Source organism: Tursiops truncatus, chromosome 3, assembly GCF_011762595.2.
Source record: "Tursiops truncatus isolate mTurTru1 chromosome 3, mTurTru1.mat.Y, whole genome shotgun sequence".
NCBI lineage: Eukaryota > Metazoa > Chordata > Mammalia > Artiodactyla > Delphinidae > Tursiops > Tursiops truncatus.
Window position 1 is genome coordinate 164,259,426 of NC_047036.1, and position 14,928 is coordinate 164,274,353.

The 14,928-nt window shown below is 52.8% G+C and overlaps 1 protein-coding gene across 8 annotated transcripts; it reads left to right on the plus strand.

Annotated features, from left to right (window-relative positions):
- Window positions 1-1,289: 1,289 nt before the first annotated feature.
- S1PR5 (sphingosine-1-phosphate receptor 5) lies at window positions 1,290-13,461 on the plus strand. 8 transcript variants are annotated; one of them, XM_033854344.2, is made up of 3 exons: window positions 7,516-9,498; window positions 9,849-9,908; window positions 11,326-13,461. In XM_033854344.2, exon 3 carries the CDS (start codon window positions 11,344-11,346, stop codon window positions 12,544-12,546), a length of 1,203 nt encoding a protein of 400 aa, XP_033710235.1. In that variant the 5' UTR covers window positions 7,516-9,498; window positions 9,849-9,908; window positions 11,326-11,343; the 3' UTR covers window positions 12,547-13,461. The 8 variants fall into 8 exon arrangements, with proteins under 8 accessions (XP_019788636.1, XP_019788634.1, XP_019788635.1 ...); XM_033854345.2 differs by having other exon boundaries at window positions 7,516-9,021; XM_019933072.3 differs by having other exon boundaries at window positions 7,517-9,498; window positions 9,598-9,908.
- Window positions 13,462-14,928: the final 1,467 nt, after the last annotated feature.

Below are 14,928 nucleotides of genomic sequence, written 5' to 3' on the forward strand. Positions count from 1 at the left end.
TCATATGCCACGGAGCAACTAAGCCCATGCGCCATAACTACTGAGCCTGCATGCCACAACTGCTGAAGCCCCTGTGCCCAGAGGCCATGCTCTGCAACAAGGGTAGCCACTGCAATGAGAAGCCCGTGCACCACAACGAAGTGTAGCCCCCGCTCGCCGCAATGAGAGAAAGCCCGCATGCGGCAACGAAGACCCAACGCAGTCAAAAATAAATAAATAAAATAAATAAATCTATTAAAAAAAGAGAGAGAGGTTCCCCGTCCCACTCCTGCTGAGAACCTGCCTTTGCTTCCTGCCCTCAGGTGTGTAAGAGGAGCATGTTTCTTTCCAATAAATACCAATACATCAAAAAAAAAAAAAAAAAGGAGAGAGAGAGACAATGGGGATATGGATTCAAAATTCTGACAGAAAAGGATTTTCAATCCAGACCACTATTTCCAGCCAAAATATTGATCAAGTGTGAGGAGCAAGTAAACACATATCAAAACATGGAAGGACTCAGAAATGTTATCTTTGATGCTCTTACGTTCTCAGAAATTTACTGCAGGATGCACTCCACAAAAACAGAGGGGTAAACAAAGAAAAAAAGAAGACATGAGACTGAGGAAACAGGGATTCCAGCTTAGGAAAGAGATGAAGAGAATTCCTGGGATGGTGGCAAGAGGAATACCCCAGCAAAAAGAACCCAGGAGGAAAACAGAGTGCTACCTATAGATTATCTGATGAATTTTATCATTTGGAAAGTTGGATTGAGATAAATTACCAGAACTTCTAAGAGAGACAGCTAAAGAAAAAAAGAAGGTAATTAACTCCAGGTGGAGAAATTATACATCATAATAATTACATTTCTTAATTGTATCCTTCAAAAGGAAATTACATTTTCATAAAATCAATAAAAAGAACGTGAGCCACCAAGACACCAGGTGAATGCATGTCTCATATTCAGTTGATGACTCAGTGGCACCACCTGATGGCGGGGAGGCATCTCAAACTCAACTGGCCCTGAACTGAACTCCCTGAATTTAACTTCTGCCCTTTCTGTTGTTCCATGCCCTTCCCATCTCAGATGCCTGAAAAGCAACCCACCAAAGTTTGAGGACTCCTAATGGCCCACGTGAAGATGCTCAGACCAATTTTGGGTTGACTCCGCCCACATTCTCCAACCTGACCAATCAGAGCAGTCCACTCCCCAGACCAGGAGATTGGTTTGGTTATGACATGTGATCCTAGCTGGGCCAATGAAATTCAGTACTAGGACTTCTGGTGGAACCCTGGGGTGACCGGATATCTTTTTCCAAGTTGCTACTGAGTGGGAATAATGGATCTGTAGTGCCAGGAAGAATCTCTGCCACCCAAAGGGGAGCTTGATGAGATGAAAGCCCAGCTGAGCCAAGGGACAGAGTTAGATTCCTGGTGACACTGGAGCTTCTTGATCCAGGTATGCCTGAAGTTAACCCAACTCCTAGATCCCTAGATTTTCAGCTACGGGAGTCAATTCATTCCTAACCACTGCCCCCACGCCAGTTTGAGTTGTTTTTAAGTTGGACTTAATTTTTTTTCCTGGAACTTTCAACTAAACAAATCCTGATTAATACAGCCCCTATTCAATGCCAGGCATTGCACTAAACAGTTGACATGATCAGTCTCACTGAACCGTATGAGAGGGGAATAATTATGATTCCCATTTAAGTGATGAGGAAACTGAGGCTCACAGATGTCAATCCATCTGCCCAAGATCATCAGAGCCAGAATTCCAACCCACGTCTCTCTGACCCCAAATCCTGCTTCTCTGACCATGAGGAACAGTTGCCAGGTTTGGAGATTTAGAGGCAAGAGGTATGGTATGGTAGGGGGTGGGGAGCAGGGCAACAGCCAGTTGGCAAAGGCCTGGGCTGCCTGAGCTTGCTTTCTTTTATTATTATTTGTTTTAATTGAAGTATAGTTTATTTACAATGTTGTGTTTGTTTCAGATATACAGAAAAGTGATTCAGTTATCCATGCATATATATCTTTTCTTTCCAGATTCTTTTCTCTTATAGGTTATTACAAAATATGGAGTATAGTTCCCTGTGCTATATAGTAGGTCCTTGTTGGTTATTTATTCTACATATAGTAGTGTGTATATGTTTATCCCAAACTCCTAATTTATCCCTTCTCCCCTCTGCTTGAGCTTTCTTCAAAGTGCTCCAAGGAGTTACGGGAGGGTCATGAGTGGGGAAGGATAGGAGGAAGCATGCACTGCAGTGTGTGCGTTGGGATCAATAGAAATAATAACAAAAAGTAATAACTTAAAAAAAAAAAAGGAATAACTATCAAACCACAATGAGATGCCACTTCACGCCCACCAGGATGACTGTAATAAAAAAGGATGGAAGGGACTTCACTGGTGGCACAGTGGTTAAGAATCCTCCTGCAGGGGACACGAGTTCGATCCCTGGTCCGGGAAGATCCCACATGCCGCGGAGCAACTAAGCCCTTGCGCCACAACTACTGAGCCCGTGTGCCACAACTACTGAAGCCCGCGTGCCTATAGCCTGTGCTGCACAAGAAGAGAAGCCACCACAGTGAGAAGCCTGTGCACCGCAACAAAGAGGAGCCCTCGCTCCCCGCAACTAGAGAAAAGCCTGCGTGCAGCAACGAAGACCCAACACAGCCAAAAATAAATAAATAAATAATAAAATTTAAAAAGGATGGAAAATAACAAGTGTTAGCAGGATGTGGGGAAATCAGAACCCCTATATATTGCTGGTGGGAATGCAAAACAGGGCAATCACTTTGGAAAAGTTTGGCAGTTCCTCAAGACGTTCAGCAGAGAATTACCACATGACACCACAATTCCACTCCTAGATATATTCCCAATAGAAATAAAAATATATGTCCACATAAAAAAAACCTGTATACAGGGACTTCCCTGGTGGTGCTGTGGATAAGACTCCACGCTCCCAGTGCAGGGGGCCCAGGTTCGATCCCTGATCAGGAAACTAGATCGCACATGCATGCCACAACTAAGGAGCCCGCCTGCTGCAACTAAGACCCGGTGCAACCAAAAAACAAAACAAAACAACAACAACAACAAACCTGTACACAAAGGTTTATAGCATTTTTCAAGGTAGCCAAAAATAAAAGAAGAAAAAGAATAGAAACAAGCCAAGTGTCTGAGAATTCCTTGATGGTCCAGTGGTTAGGACATCATGCTTTCACTGCAGGGGCCTGGGTTCGATCCCTGGTCAGGAACTAAGATCCTACATGCTGCACGACATGGCCAAAAAAAAAAAAAGTCTGACATTTATCAAGTGGTTAGCTCTGGGCCAAGCAATGTGTTAGCTCTTTACACCAATGATTGCCTTCATACTCCCAAGATCACTGTGAGAACGAAAAAGACTTCCATGACTTCATTTTACAGATGAGTAGGCTGAGGTCAGAGAGGTTAAGTAAGTCACACAGCAAGATGGTGAACAGATATCACAGGCCTGATATTTGAGGTCCACCAGATCTGCCCTTGCCCCACCCCCAGCTTCACCTCCCACTCCTGCTCTTTCCTCCCCCTAAGCCATAACTGTGCCCTACTGACCTGATTTCTGTTTCTTTTACCCACACATTCTTTTCAGCCTCCACACTTTTGTTTTTGTTTTTGTTTTTGCGATATGCGGGACTCTCACTGTTGTGGCCTCTCCCGTTGCGGAGCACAGGCTCCGGATGCGCAGGCTCAGCGGCCATGGCTCACGGGCCCAGCTGCTCCGCGGCACGTGGGATCTTTCTGGACCGGGGCACGAACCCGTGTCCCCTGCATCGGCAGGCGGACTCTCAACCACTGCGCCACCAGGGAAGCCCAGCCTCCACACTTTTGCATGTGCTGATTCAATCTCTCTGCCCAGTTGTTCTTTCCCCTCCCCTCCCTATCTAGTCTGTGAAATGAATGTCTAAGTGTGAGGGGGAAGAGAGAGAGAGAGAGAGAGAGAGAGGAAGAGAGAGGAGGATCTGACTCCAAGTTTCCAAACCTCACTTGGAAGTGAGGGATGCAGGGAGGGGGGCACCAAGAGGGCTGCTTGGTGGGAAGGATCAGGGCCTGCCTCCTCTGCCTTCTGAGGACTTGGTCTGCCAACCATGTCTCCAGCTTTTGGAGCCCTTGGCCTGGGTTTAACCCAAGTTGTATCTGGGGACATCTGTGCAGGAAGATGAGGTCAGATTTTCCCCTGGGCAGTTCACCAGGCCCGGAGTGAGCAGGGGAGAAAAGCATGGCTCTGCCCAATTTCTGCCCAGCACCTGGGGACAAGGTGATCCCCCCCCCCCACGAAGCCCCTCACTCTCCCAACTCAAAGCCTCTTCTCGGAGCCTTTTAGAATTTTTCATAAGTACATTAATACAATAGTAGTATTCACTCATAAAAAGAAATGAAGTCCTGCTGCCTGCTATACAACCTGGAAGAACCTCAAAACATTATGCTAAGTGAAAGAAGTCTGGTGCAAAAGGCCACATATTGTATGATTCCATTTATATGATGTATCCAGAATAGAGAAATCCATAGAGACAGAGTGCAGATCAGTGGTTGCCTCGGGCTGGGGGATGGCGATGGGGAACAACTGTTTAATGGGTGTGGGGTTTCCTTTTGGGGTGTTGAAAATGTTTTGAAACTAGATAGAGGTGGTGGTTGAATACCATTGTGAATGTCCTCAATCCTACTGAATTGTTCCTTTAAGAGAATTAATTTTATGTTACGTGACTATCACGTAACATAAAATTAGTCACGTAATTTTACGTTACGTGACTATCACCTCCATTTTTTTTTTTTTTTTTTTTTTGGCTGCGATGCGCAGCCTGCAGGATCTCAGTTCCCTAATCAGGGATTGAGCCCAGGCCACTGCGGTGAAAGCGCTGAGTCCGGACTTTCCTGGTGGCACGGTGGTTAACATCCGCCTACCAACGCAGGGGAAATGGGTTCAAGCCCTGATCCAGGAAGATGCCACATGCCTCGGAGCAACTAAGCCCATGCGCCACAACTACTGAGCCTGCGTTCTAGAGCCCACGAGCCACAACTACTGAGTCCACGTGCCACAACTACAGAAGCCCGCGTACCTAGAGCCCGTGCTCTGTGACAAGAGAAGCTACTGCAATGAAGAGTAGCCCCCGCTGGCCGCCACTACAGAAAGCCCACACACAGCAATGAAGACCCAACACAGCCAAAAATAAATTAACAAATAAATTTGTTAAAAAAAACGAAAAGGAAAGCTCTGAGTCCTAACCACTAGACCACCAGGGAACTCCCTCAATTAAAAAAAAAAAAAAAGGAAGTACAGTAAGCTAGGCCTTTGCTCATGCTGATTCCTCTTCCAGGAACACCCTTCCCTCTGCCTTCATGTTATTCTGACCTCAGCTCACTTCACCTCCACAAAGAGCCTTTGCCTGCTCTTGGATCTAAGATGGTCCCCAGGACTTCCCTGGTGGCGCAGTGGTTAAGAATCTGCCTGCCAATGCAGGGGACACAGGTTCGATCCCTGGTCCGGGAAGATCCCACATGCCATGGAGCAATTAAGCCCATGTGCCACAAAGACTGAGCCTGCGCTCTAGGGCCCGTGAGCCACAACTACTGAGCCTGCGTGCTGCAACTACTGAAGCCTGCGCACCTAGAGCCTGTGCTCTGTAACAAGAGAAGCCACCGCAAGGAGAATCCCGCGCACCACAACGAAGAGTAGTCCCCGCTCGCCGCAATTAGAGAAAGCCCCCGCACAGCAACGAAGACCCAATGCAGCCAAAAATCAATATATAAGTAAATAAAAATTTAAAAATAAATAAATAATAAAAAAATATAAATAAAGTGGTCCCCATTCCGGGAATTCCCTGGTGGTCCAGTGCACACTTTCACTGCCAAGGGCGCAGGTTCAATCCCTGGTTGGGGCCCACAAGCTGCGCGGCCAAAAAATATAAAATAAAATAAATTCCCCATTCACTCCCGTAACACAACATTATATTTTATTTGTTTATAGTACATGTCACTATGTGGAATTCTCTTAATAACTTGTGTATGGTTTTTTTTTTGTCCCCCGCAAAAATGTGAGCGTCTTATGGGCAGAGGACCATGGTGTTCCCATTTTCAGATGAGGAAATGGAGGTTCAGGGAAGTTTAGAAACTGAAAGTCGCCCTGCCACCTGTCTCCTCTGAAATCCATGCTCCTGGCACTGCAGCCAGAGATTTCAAGCTCAGATACTGTGAAAGGCCAGGCTGGCAATAGAAATGTCCAAAGCCTCCTGGTGGCGTGGCCTGGGAGCATATGTCTTCTCGAGGACCTCTCAGGCTGTAAAATTACCTTTTTGTTCCTTCTCCCTCAGTTTAAAATAGATTCAATCATGTATTTAAATCGGCATGGATTTGTGGACATTTATTTTATTCTTTGGGTTATAATCCAATTCTATCGCTATTTATTTTGTTCAAATTGTTCCAGCTTTGGCCAGTGGGAGTTCTTTCAGACTGGCTCTGGTGTCTTTTTGGCATTTTTTTTTTTAAAGCACTCTGTCTAGAAGATGCTTCAGGGTCCTTGTGCAGTTTCTCTGCCCCAGCCCTAGAAGTGGTCGTTTCTCCAAGAAGCCCTGGTTCCTCATACTGGAAAATGGTATTTAGAAACCAAGATCTGGGTGCTGAGTGTACTCATTGCTACTGGGGTGTCATTGCTCTGAGCCCTCGGCAGACAGAGCTGGGAAATGTGTGTGTACTAACCCGTGTGTACACTCATATCCATATTTACTTTCATATCTAACTGTTAAAATAAACACTTCATAATGGTAACCCCATCCAGCACCACACTGCTTATTTGTAACTTCATTCTCCAACAGTATGAAAACTGGTTGTCAGTATCTACAACATATGTACTTATTTGTTCAGTGCTAGTACACAGCAGTTCCAAAATTAACCCGTACCCCTGTGAGAAACAAATATACCGACCAGACTAGTGTTTCTGTACAGTTCAGACAGATGTTTGAATGGGAAACCTTTGAGCCAAGCAACCGAATCTTGAGGTTGTGAGCCGGAGTTGGCCCTTCAACCTCCAGTTTGAGACAACCCCCCACCATCCCCCCCACCCCACCCCGCCGAAACCATGAATGCTCTGGTCTCTGGCTGTGCACCTCCCTGCAGCCACATTCATGCCTCAGGACTGGTCAGAGGGAGATGGAGAGGGGGGGAATGGGAAGTCCTGCTGCAGCCCTCTGACTCTGGATGGGTGGAGGTGTGAGGGTACTGTGGGAGGCATTTTGCTCTTTCAGAGATGAGGATACAGCTCAGTGAGAGTGGGCACAGATTGGGTGGGGCGGCCCCTATGGGTGAGGGCCCTGGCAGCAGAACCTGCCAGGCAGGTGTGCCGGCCCAGACATGCATCAGGCAGCGGGCTGTGGCAGGAGCTCGGAGGCCAGGGGTGCCCTTCCCCTGGGAAAGAGACCAGGCATGGCTGGGGGGCAGGGGGTGGAGGCAGGTTGGGGTGCTAGTGGTGCCTGGGGTTGATGGGGCCTGAGTTGAACCCCTTCCTAATTCCTCCTCTGGGATACAGTGGTGACCAATAGCACCTGAGCTAACATTGACTGAACTCTCACCTGTGTCTCACAGCTGTGTTCCACTCCTTCCTCCTCAACAGCATCCCTCGGAGTGGGAACTGTCGTTATCCATTTTACAAAAGAGGCCGCCAACACTCAGAGTGGGTGTCACTTGCCCAGAGTCCTAGATTACAAAGTAGCTGAGCCCAGCTCCACACTCCAAGCTCTTAACCTTTACTCAGTGACTGGGCAGAGGGACAGACAGGGTCCCTGGCTTCCTGGAGCTGGGAGTCTAGGGCAGAGACCCACAGTATGCCAGATGAATAAGTAAACATTCAAGGTAATTTCAGATGGTGCCAACTGCCGTGTGAGCTTGGGGAGGAGGGGGACGCAGCAGGGAAGGCCTTTCTGTGGAGGTGACCGGCTGGAAGGGCTGGAAGAAGGATGTTCCAGGCAGGCTGATCCCCAGGTGCCAAGGTCTTGAAGTGTGTGAGGAACTGGGGGGAAGTCAGTGGGGCTGGAAGGGAGTATGACGGAGGAATAGCAGAGATGTAAGGAGGAAAGACTGTGCAAGGCCTTGTGGGTTTTGAAGGCCTTGTAGTTGGGGTTTGGACTTGAACTCTGAGCCACATATGGAGCCATGGGAGAGTCTAGAGCAGGAGAGGGCTGTGATCTTGTGGGATCTTGCGTACGAGGTGGCATGAGTTGGGGGTGCTGGGCCTGAGACCCGTGGCAGGAAGAGCCCCCCTCCACCCTGCGGGGCCCGTGGGAGGTGAGATCCCCGCCTGGGAGGTGAGAAGCAGCCACTTTCCCACCCTGGGGTGTGGCTTCCCCTTTGCAGAATGGGGTCATTTATGGATCACATGATGTGTGCCAGGCATGGCCCCGCCGCATCTGGGGAATCTTCAGGGCTCATCCCAGCGGGCTTGGTCGCGGGAGGCTGTGGAGCTCTGGCACCCAAACCTTAAGGCGCCCCCCCTTCGTGGGCCCCACTGGCTGCGCTGTCCCTGTGTGGGACCTGTCGGAGCAGGCAGGAGTGGTTGTATTTGGAGCCACAGAGATTCCCTAAGAGGCTACACGGGGATGCGACCCGGCCTGGGTGTCCCACGCGGTCCCTCCCCTGGGGGCACCCTTCCGATCCATCCCCAACCTCTGGCTCATGGTCCCTGGGACGCCCTCACCCCACCTGTGACCCGCAAAGCCTGAGGCAGCAGGTGCAAAGGGCACAGTCCTGGTGAAGGTCGTGGCAGCCAGGCCCAGCCCCCCTTCCCGGCTGTGGCCTCTGGTAGGAGGGAGCTTCCCAGCCTGGAGGCTCCTGGGAACTGGGGGTGTGGGCTGCGGGGCCAGCTGGGACTGGCCCGTCGGAGGAGCGGAGGCCTGGGAGAGACGTGGGAGAGGCACAGAGAAAGGCGGAGAAGCGACTGAGAGAGACGCACACAGAGACGGGGAGAAACAGAGACGGAGAGACCCTGAGAGAACAGAAGAGAGACACACAGAGAGAAAGTGAGGGAGACAGTCATTCATTCATTCACTCAGCGGCTGCTTACTGGGTACAGGCTGTGTCCAGGCAGTGCCCACGACAGAACGCAAATTCCTACCCCTGTGGGGCTGACTGGTGGGGACACAGTCCAGAAACATGACAACCGAGTAAATCACGTTGTCGGGAGTGATAAGGGTGAGAGAGACGGGGTGGGGGAAGCGGGAGAACCAGGGGGACTTACGAGCCAGATTCTCCTTATCTGGGGAGGAAAAGGTTCCCACCAGAATCTTGACCGCGCCTGCCCCTCCCCCACTCGCCCCAGACGGGGGGTGGGAGCGGGGAAATGGGGTGGGGCCTGAGCCCGGAGGCCGACGGGACCTAGCTGCTGGGGGGAGGGGATTGAGGCTACCGCTGCCGAAGACCCCTCCTAACCCGGGTTGCCAGGGCCCCTCCGCCGGCGGGACGTCCTTGGGGTGCAGCCCAGGAGGTTCAGTTGGAAGGTAGGTGGAATACAGGGAGGGACCAGTGCCCAGAGGACAGAGAGGACCCCTTTACTTCGGTGGGCGGGGGGAGAGGCTGAAGAACCCTCCCCTTCTCAGGTCTCCGGGTCCTCCCACCGCGACGGAGCGTCCCTGGGAGAGAAGCCCAGGCCCGGAGGGGGAAGCTGAGGGCTCGCCTGTGCCAGTCGCCACCAGGGCGCGTTCCGGTGCCGCGGCGGGTGGCACAGGCTGGCAGACACGGGCTGGGAGCCCGGGCCCCAAGGGGAGGGGGCAATTGCTTGCGACCGCTGGCACTCGGCCTTGCGGGCCCGCCCCCTCGCCTGTCAGCTCCAGTCCCGCCCCCCGAACAGAGGCAGCTCACTCAGCTCCAGGCCGCTCGACTGCTGAGCGCACAACACCTGGGCACAGGGGTGAGTGTACAGCACCGGGTCCTTTCGCGCGCGGGGCTCAGCCTGGCCCAGAGGGTGTTGCCCTTGTCACTACCCTTGTCCCCTTGCTTGGGTTCCTCGGCCTTTCCCGAAGGCCTCGCGGGAGAGGAAAACCGGCGACTTCGGGACTGGATGCGGGACCCGGGATGGGGGTGTTTGTGGGGCGCCCGGAATCCCCTGGCCTCGCTCCCTCCCAGCCACGCCACTGCAAGTTTCACTACCTCACTCGTGCCTCCAGGCAAGACGAGGCGAGGCGGGCGGTGCACAGGGTGTGAGCCTCTGTGCAGTGTTCCCAGCAGAGCGAATGTAACCTGTATCTGCGTGTATCTGATGCCCCCTTCCCCCACAGCGTGGCTGAGTCCGTGACTCCCTGTGAGTCCGTATTTGCGCCTGGTTCCCTGTGTGCAGCTGAAGCTGTCTGGGGTGCATTTGTTTCTGCCATGTCCAACTAAGTCCGTTCCCCTCCCTAGGCCTTGGTTTTCTCATCTGTTAAGTGGGACTCCCGTGATTGTGTAACTGTTTCTGCGTGGATGTGTTTGTGTGGGAGCGTGAAAACCTTTGTGCCTGCTTCTATGCAGGGTACTTTGAGCGTCAGCGTCCTCGTCTGTAAATTGGGGACGAGGGGATGATAGCATGCAGTCACAGGTGGGAGGTATTATTATACTTTAATGACATATATGCCCTTCTGCAAGAGTCTGTGAGATGTGGATCCTGTCTGCTGCCCTCAGGCTCTGTCGCTGCAAAATGCGTGGATGGGCTCAGCTTTCTCCCTGGGGTTTTGTGGCGGATGAAGGGGGGTTCGCAGAAAAAAGCCCTGTGTGCAGCGAGGTGTGAAGATTGTGGGGCTCTGGGTTCCAGGCTGGGTGTGGGTGGAGTTTGTGAAATTGTGGCCTGTGAGACTAGGCAGAAGATCCCGTCTGCGTGTGGCGGAATTTGTATCTCTTTGCCTGTGTCTCTCTGTCCGTGTGTGAATGGGCATTCGTGTTTCCCTGATGGGGTGTAACTGCGCATTTTGCCCTAGTTTGTGACTATCTGTGCACATGTCCTTGTCGGCGTGTCACTGTATTTGTGTGTCCCTTTCTCTGTGTGGCTATTGCTGTCTGTTTATGATTAATATGCCTCTGGACACCCCTGCTTGTGTGTGAATTATTAGTGTACCTTTCCTGTGGGACTTGTGTTACCCTGTCCCCTTGTGATGTCATTTGTGTGTCTTTGTGTCGGCCTGTCTCCATGGACACCCCCCTGCCATCCCAAACTCCCTCTGGGCCCCGTAGTGCGTGTGGGGTAGGGAGTAGGGGGTTAGGGCCCCCTTCGCAGGTGAGGCCCCGCCCGTGCCCGCCTCCGCAGGCCGCGGGGATGGTGCTCGCCAGGCCTGACATTGCACCCAACCTCTCTGCAGTCTTGGGGCGGGCAGCCCATGGAGCCGGGGCTGCTGCGGCCAGCGCCAGTGAGCGAGGTCATCGTCCTGCATTACAACTACACCGGGAAGCTCCGCGGTGCGCGCTACCAGCCCGGCGCGGGGCTGCGCGCCGACGCCGTCGTGTGTCTGGCCGTGTGCGCGCTCATCGTACTCGAGAACTTGGCCGTGCTGATCGTGCTCGGACGCCACCCGCGCTTCCATGCGCCCATGTTCCTGCTCCTGGGTAGCCTCACGCTGTCCGACCTGTTGGCGGGCGCCGCCTATGCAGCCAACATCCTGTTGTCGGGGCCTCTCACGCTGCGCCTGTCGCCCGCGCTCTGGTTCGCTCGTGAGGGTGGCGTCTTCGTGGCGCTCGCCGCGTCCGTGCTGAGCCTCTTGGCCATCGCGCTCGAGCGCCTCCTCACCATGGAGCGCCGGGGACCCGGACCCGCTCCCGCAGCTCGTCGGGGGCGCACGCTGGCGCTGGCGGCCGCGGCCTGGGGCGTGTCGCTGCTCCTCGGGCTACTGCCCGCGCTCGGCTGGAATTGTCTCGGCCATCTGGACGCCTGCTCCACGGTCCTGCCGCTCTATGCTAAGGCCTACGTGCTCTTCTGCGTGCTCGCCTTTGTTGGCATCCTGGCTGCCATCTGCGCACTCTACGCGCGGATCTACTGCCAAGTGCGCTCCAAAGCGCGGCGCCTGGGGGCCCACCCCGGGACTGGCGAGGGCGCCTCGACCCGCGCACGCCACACGCCGCGCTCGTTGGCTCTGTTGCGCACGCTCAGCGTGGTGCTCCTGGCCTTCGTGGCTTGTTGGGGACCACTCTTCCTGCTGCTCTTGCTGGACGTGGCGTGCCCGGCGCGTGCCTGCCCTGTGCTCCTGCAGGCGGACCCCTTCCTGGGCCTGGCCATGGCCAACTCGCTTCTGAACCCCATCATCTACACGTTCACCAACCGCGACATGCGCCAAGCGCTCCTGCGCCTTCTCTGCTGCGGCCGCCGCTGGTGCAGCCTAGGCCCGGGTGCCTCCCAGCCGTCCGGGAGCCCCCCTGGGGCTTCGGGCGGCCTGCAGCGCTGGCTGCCTCCTGGCCTGGATGGCAGCTCCAGCCACTGCGAGCGCTCGTCACCCCAGCGGGACAGGCTGGACACCAGCGGCTCGACAGGCAGCCCTGGCGCGCTCACAGCCGCCTGGACCCTGGTACCCCCTCCAGCCGCAGACTGACGCCCTTTGGTCCGCCACTGGCCTCCCTAAGAGCTCTTTCGCAGACTTTCTTGCTAAATTAAGGAATTTATAGGAAAAGCAGCTGAAGATGGTGGAGGCAGAAAAGACGCAGGAGAATGTATTTTATTGACGCTAAACCCCACAGCAATGAACAAAACAGACAAAAATCCCTTCCCTTGTGGGATTGATGTTCTGGTGGCGGACATAGACAATAACGGAATGAAGAGGTATGGAGATAATTCCAGTGACGATACAGTGATGCGATGGTGGTCAGGGGATGCCTCTCTGCAGAGGTGGTAACGTGTGACGTGAGATGGACTGTCCCGGGAACTTCTGAAGGAAGATCATTTCAGGGTGGGGCTGCAAAGGCCCTGAGCCTAGAATATGCCTGTGTGTTCTCTGAAAAGCACATAAGTCAATGTGGCTGGAGCGGAGGATGGAGAGGGAGAGTGGGAGGAAACAAAGGCAGGGGAATAATGGGACAGATGGGGCAGGGACTTATGAGCCCAGGGGAGGACTTTCTTTTGCTCTGAGTGAAGTGGGTTCATGGAGCGTTCTAGGCAGAGGAGGGACTTAATCTGGCTCACGTGTTTACAGATGCCTCTGGTCTCTGTGGAGGGTGAAGCTAGGAGAACAAGGTGATGGAGACTGCACTGGCCTAGGGGAGTGATGATAAGGAATCGGACCGTGTGGATTCTCCATGGATTTGGGAGGTATTGGACAGAATTCCGGAGGAAATTGGGCGTGGGGGAGAAAGGAGTCAAGGACAGCTCTTCACTCGAGAGGAGAGACCAAAGACAGGGCACCCTAAAAGTTTACTCTAGGAGACTCAGCCAATTCCTATCTGAAACAAGATTTCTTTGAATGTGGTGTCAGATCTTTCATAAAGAATAAAAATACAATCGAATAATAAAAGTGATTACAGTTTATTGTGCCTGGATAGTCGCCCCATAGTGCTAGGCCCAGGACAGGCCTTTTTCTCACCCTTACTGCAACCTTTCAAGGTAGGTTTCCTCACCCCCATTTGACAGATGAGGAAACTCCAAGAACAAAGTACCTTGTCCCAGTGTCTGAGCCAGGATACAAGACCAGGTGGTCCAGGCTCCAAGGTCCGAGGAGGCGCAGGCTTGATGTCTGGTCCCTCTGGAGGGGTCTGTTAAGGCCAAGCAGACACTCCCTGCTTCAGGGGTCTACATTTTCGGCCAGGGGCGATCATAGGGCCCCGTTTGTGCCCATAAAAGGCTCCAGGAGCGGAGGCCGCGTCTGCCAGCTGTGCCTGGCCCCCAGGTGTATTCCTAACCTCTGTGCGGAGGGGCTGGCGGGAGAGGGGTGGGGTGGGTGTGGGGAAAGGATTGGGGGCTTCGGGCTCAGATTGCGGCACGCCACCTGCCGGGAAACATCGGAACTGCAGGCAGCCGTAAGTAAAGATCGCGGTGTGTTTTGGGGCGTGGAGCGGGGGCTGACCCCTGCAGACCGTACGCACGGGGAAACAACCTACTTCCTGGAACACAAACACACTCAAACCTGGGGTCGCCTCCCAGGGCACTTCGAGAACTGGACCCAATCTCCCACCTGGCCTGGTTCCCCTATCCCCAGGCTCCTGTTATCTTCCGGGGCAACCTGAGACACCCCACCCCGTTGTTCAGTTGTGTGATAGTGTGATGGCAGACGAGTTATTCACTTGTTCACATCTTACAAAATTCAAAAAGCACCAGTTCCCCCTCCTGGATGCATACACTATTGGGAAACTTCCAGAGCTATTCTGTGGATAAATGAGCTGAAATGTAAATACACCTCTCTCGTTTTACACGTTAGCACTGCTTTCCACCTTGCTTTGATCACTTAATAGTATATCTTGGAAATTGTTGCACATCTAGATTTTGTACTGTGTTAATTGGCTCTGGCTGCCATAACAAATACCATAGTCTAGGTGGCTTAAACAGCCAAAATTTATTTCTCACAGTTCTGGAGGCTGGAAGTCCAAGATCAAGGTGTCAGCATGGTTGGGTTCTGGTGAGTGCTCTCTTCCTGGCTTGTAGACAGCTGCCTTCTGCTGTGTCCTCACATGGTGGAGAAAGAGAAGCAAGCTCTCTGGTGTCTCCTCTGATAAGGGCACTCATGCCATCACGAGGGCCCCACCCTCAAGTCCTCATCTAAACCTAATTACCTTCCTAATCCCCATCTCCAAATACCATCACCTTGGGGGTTAGGGCTTCAAAATATGATGATGGGGGGGCACAATTCAGTCCATAGTACTTTTTTCTTTTTTTCCACATTAAAAAAAATCGAAGTAAACATGTCTTGCTTCTTTTCACTGGCTGCATGGTATTTCACAGCATAGACATACCACCACTTATACCAGGGCCCTAGGGAGGGACACGT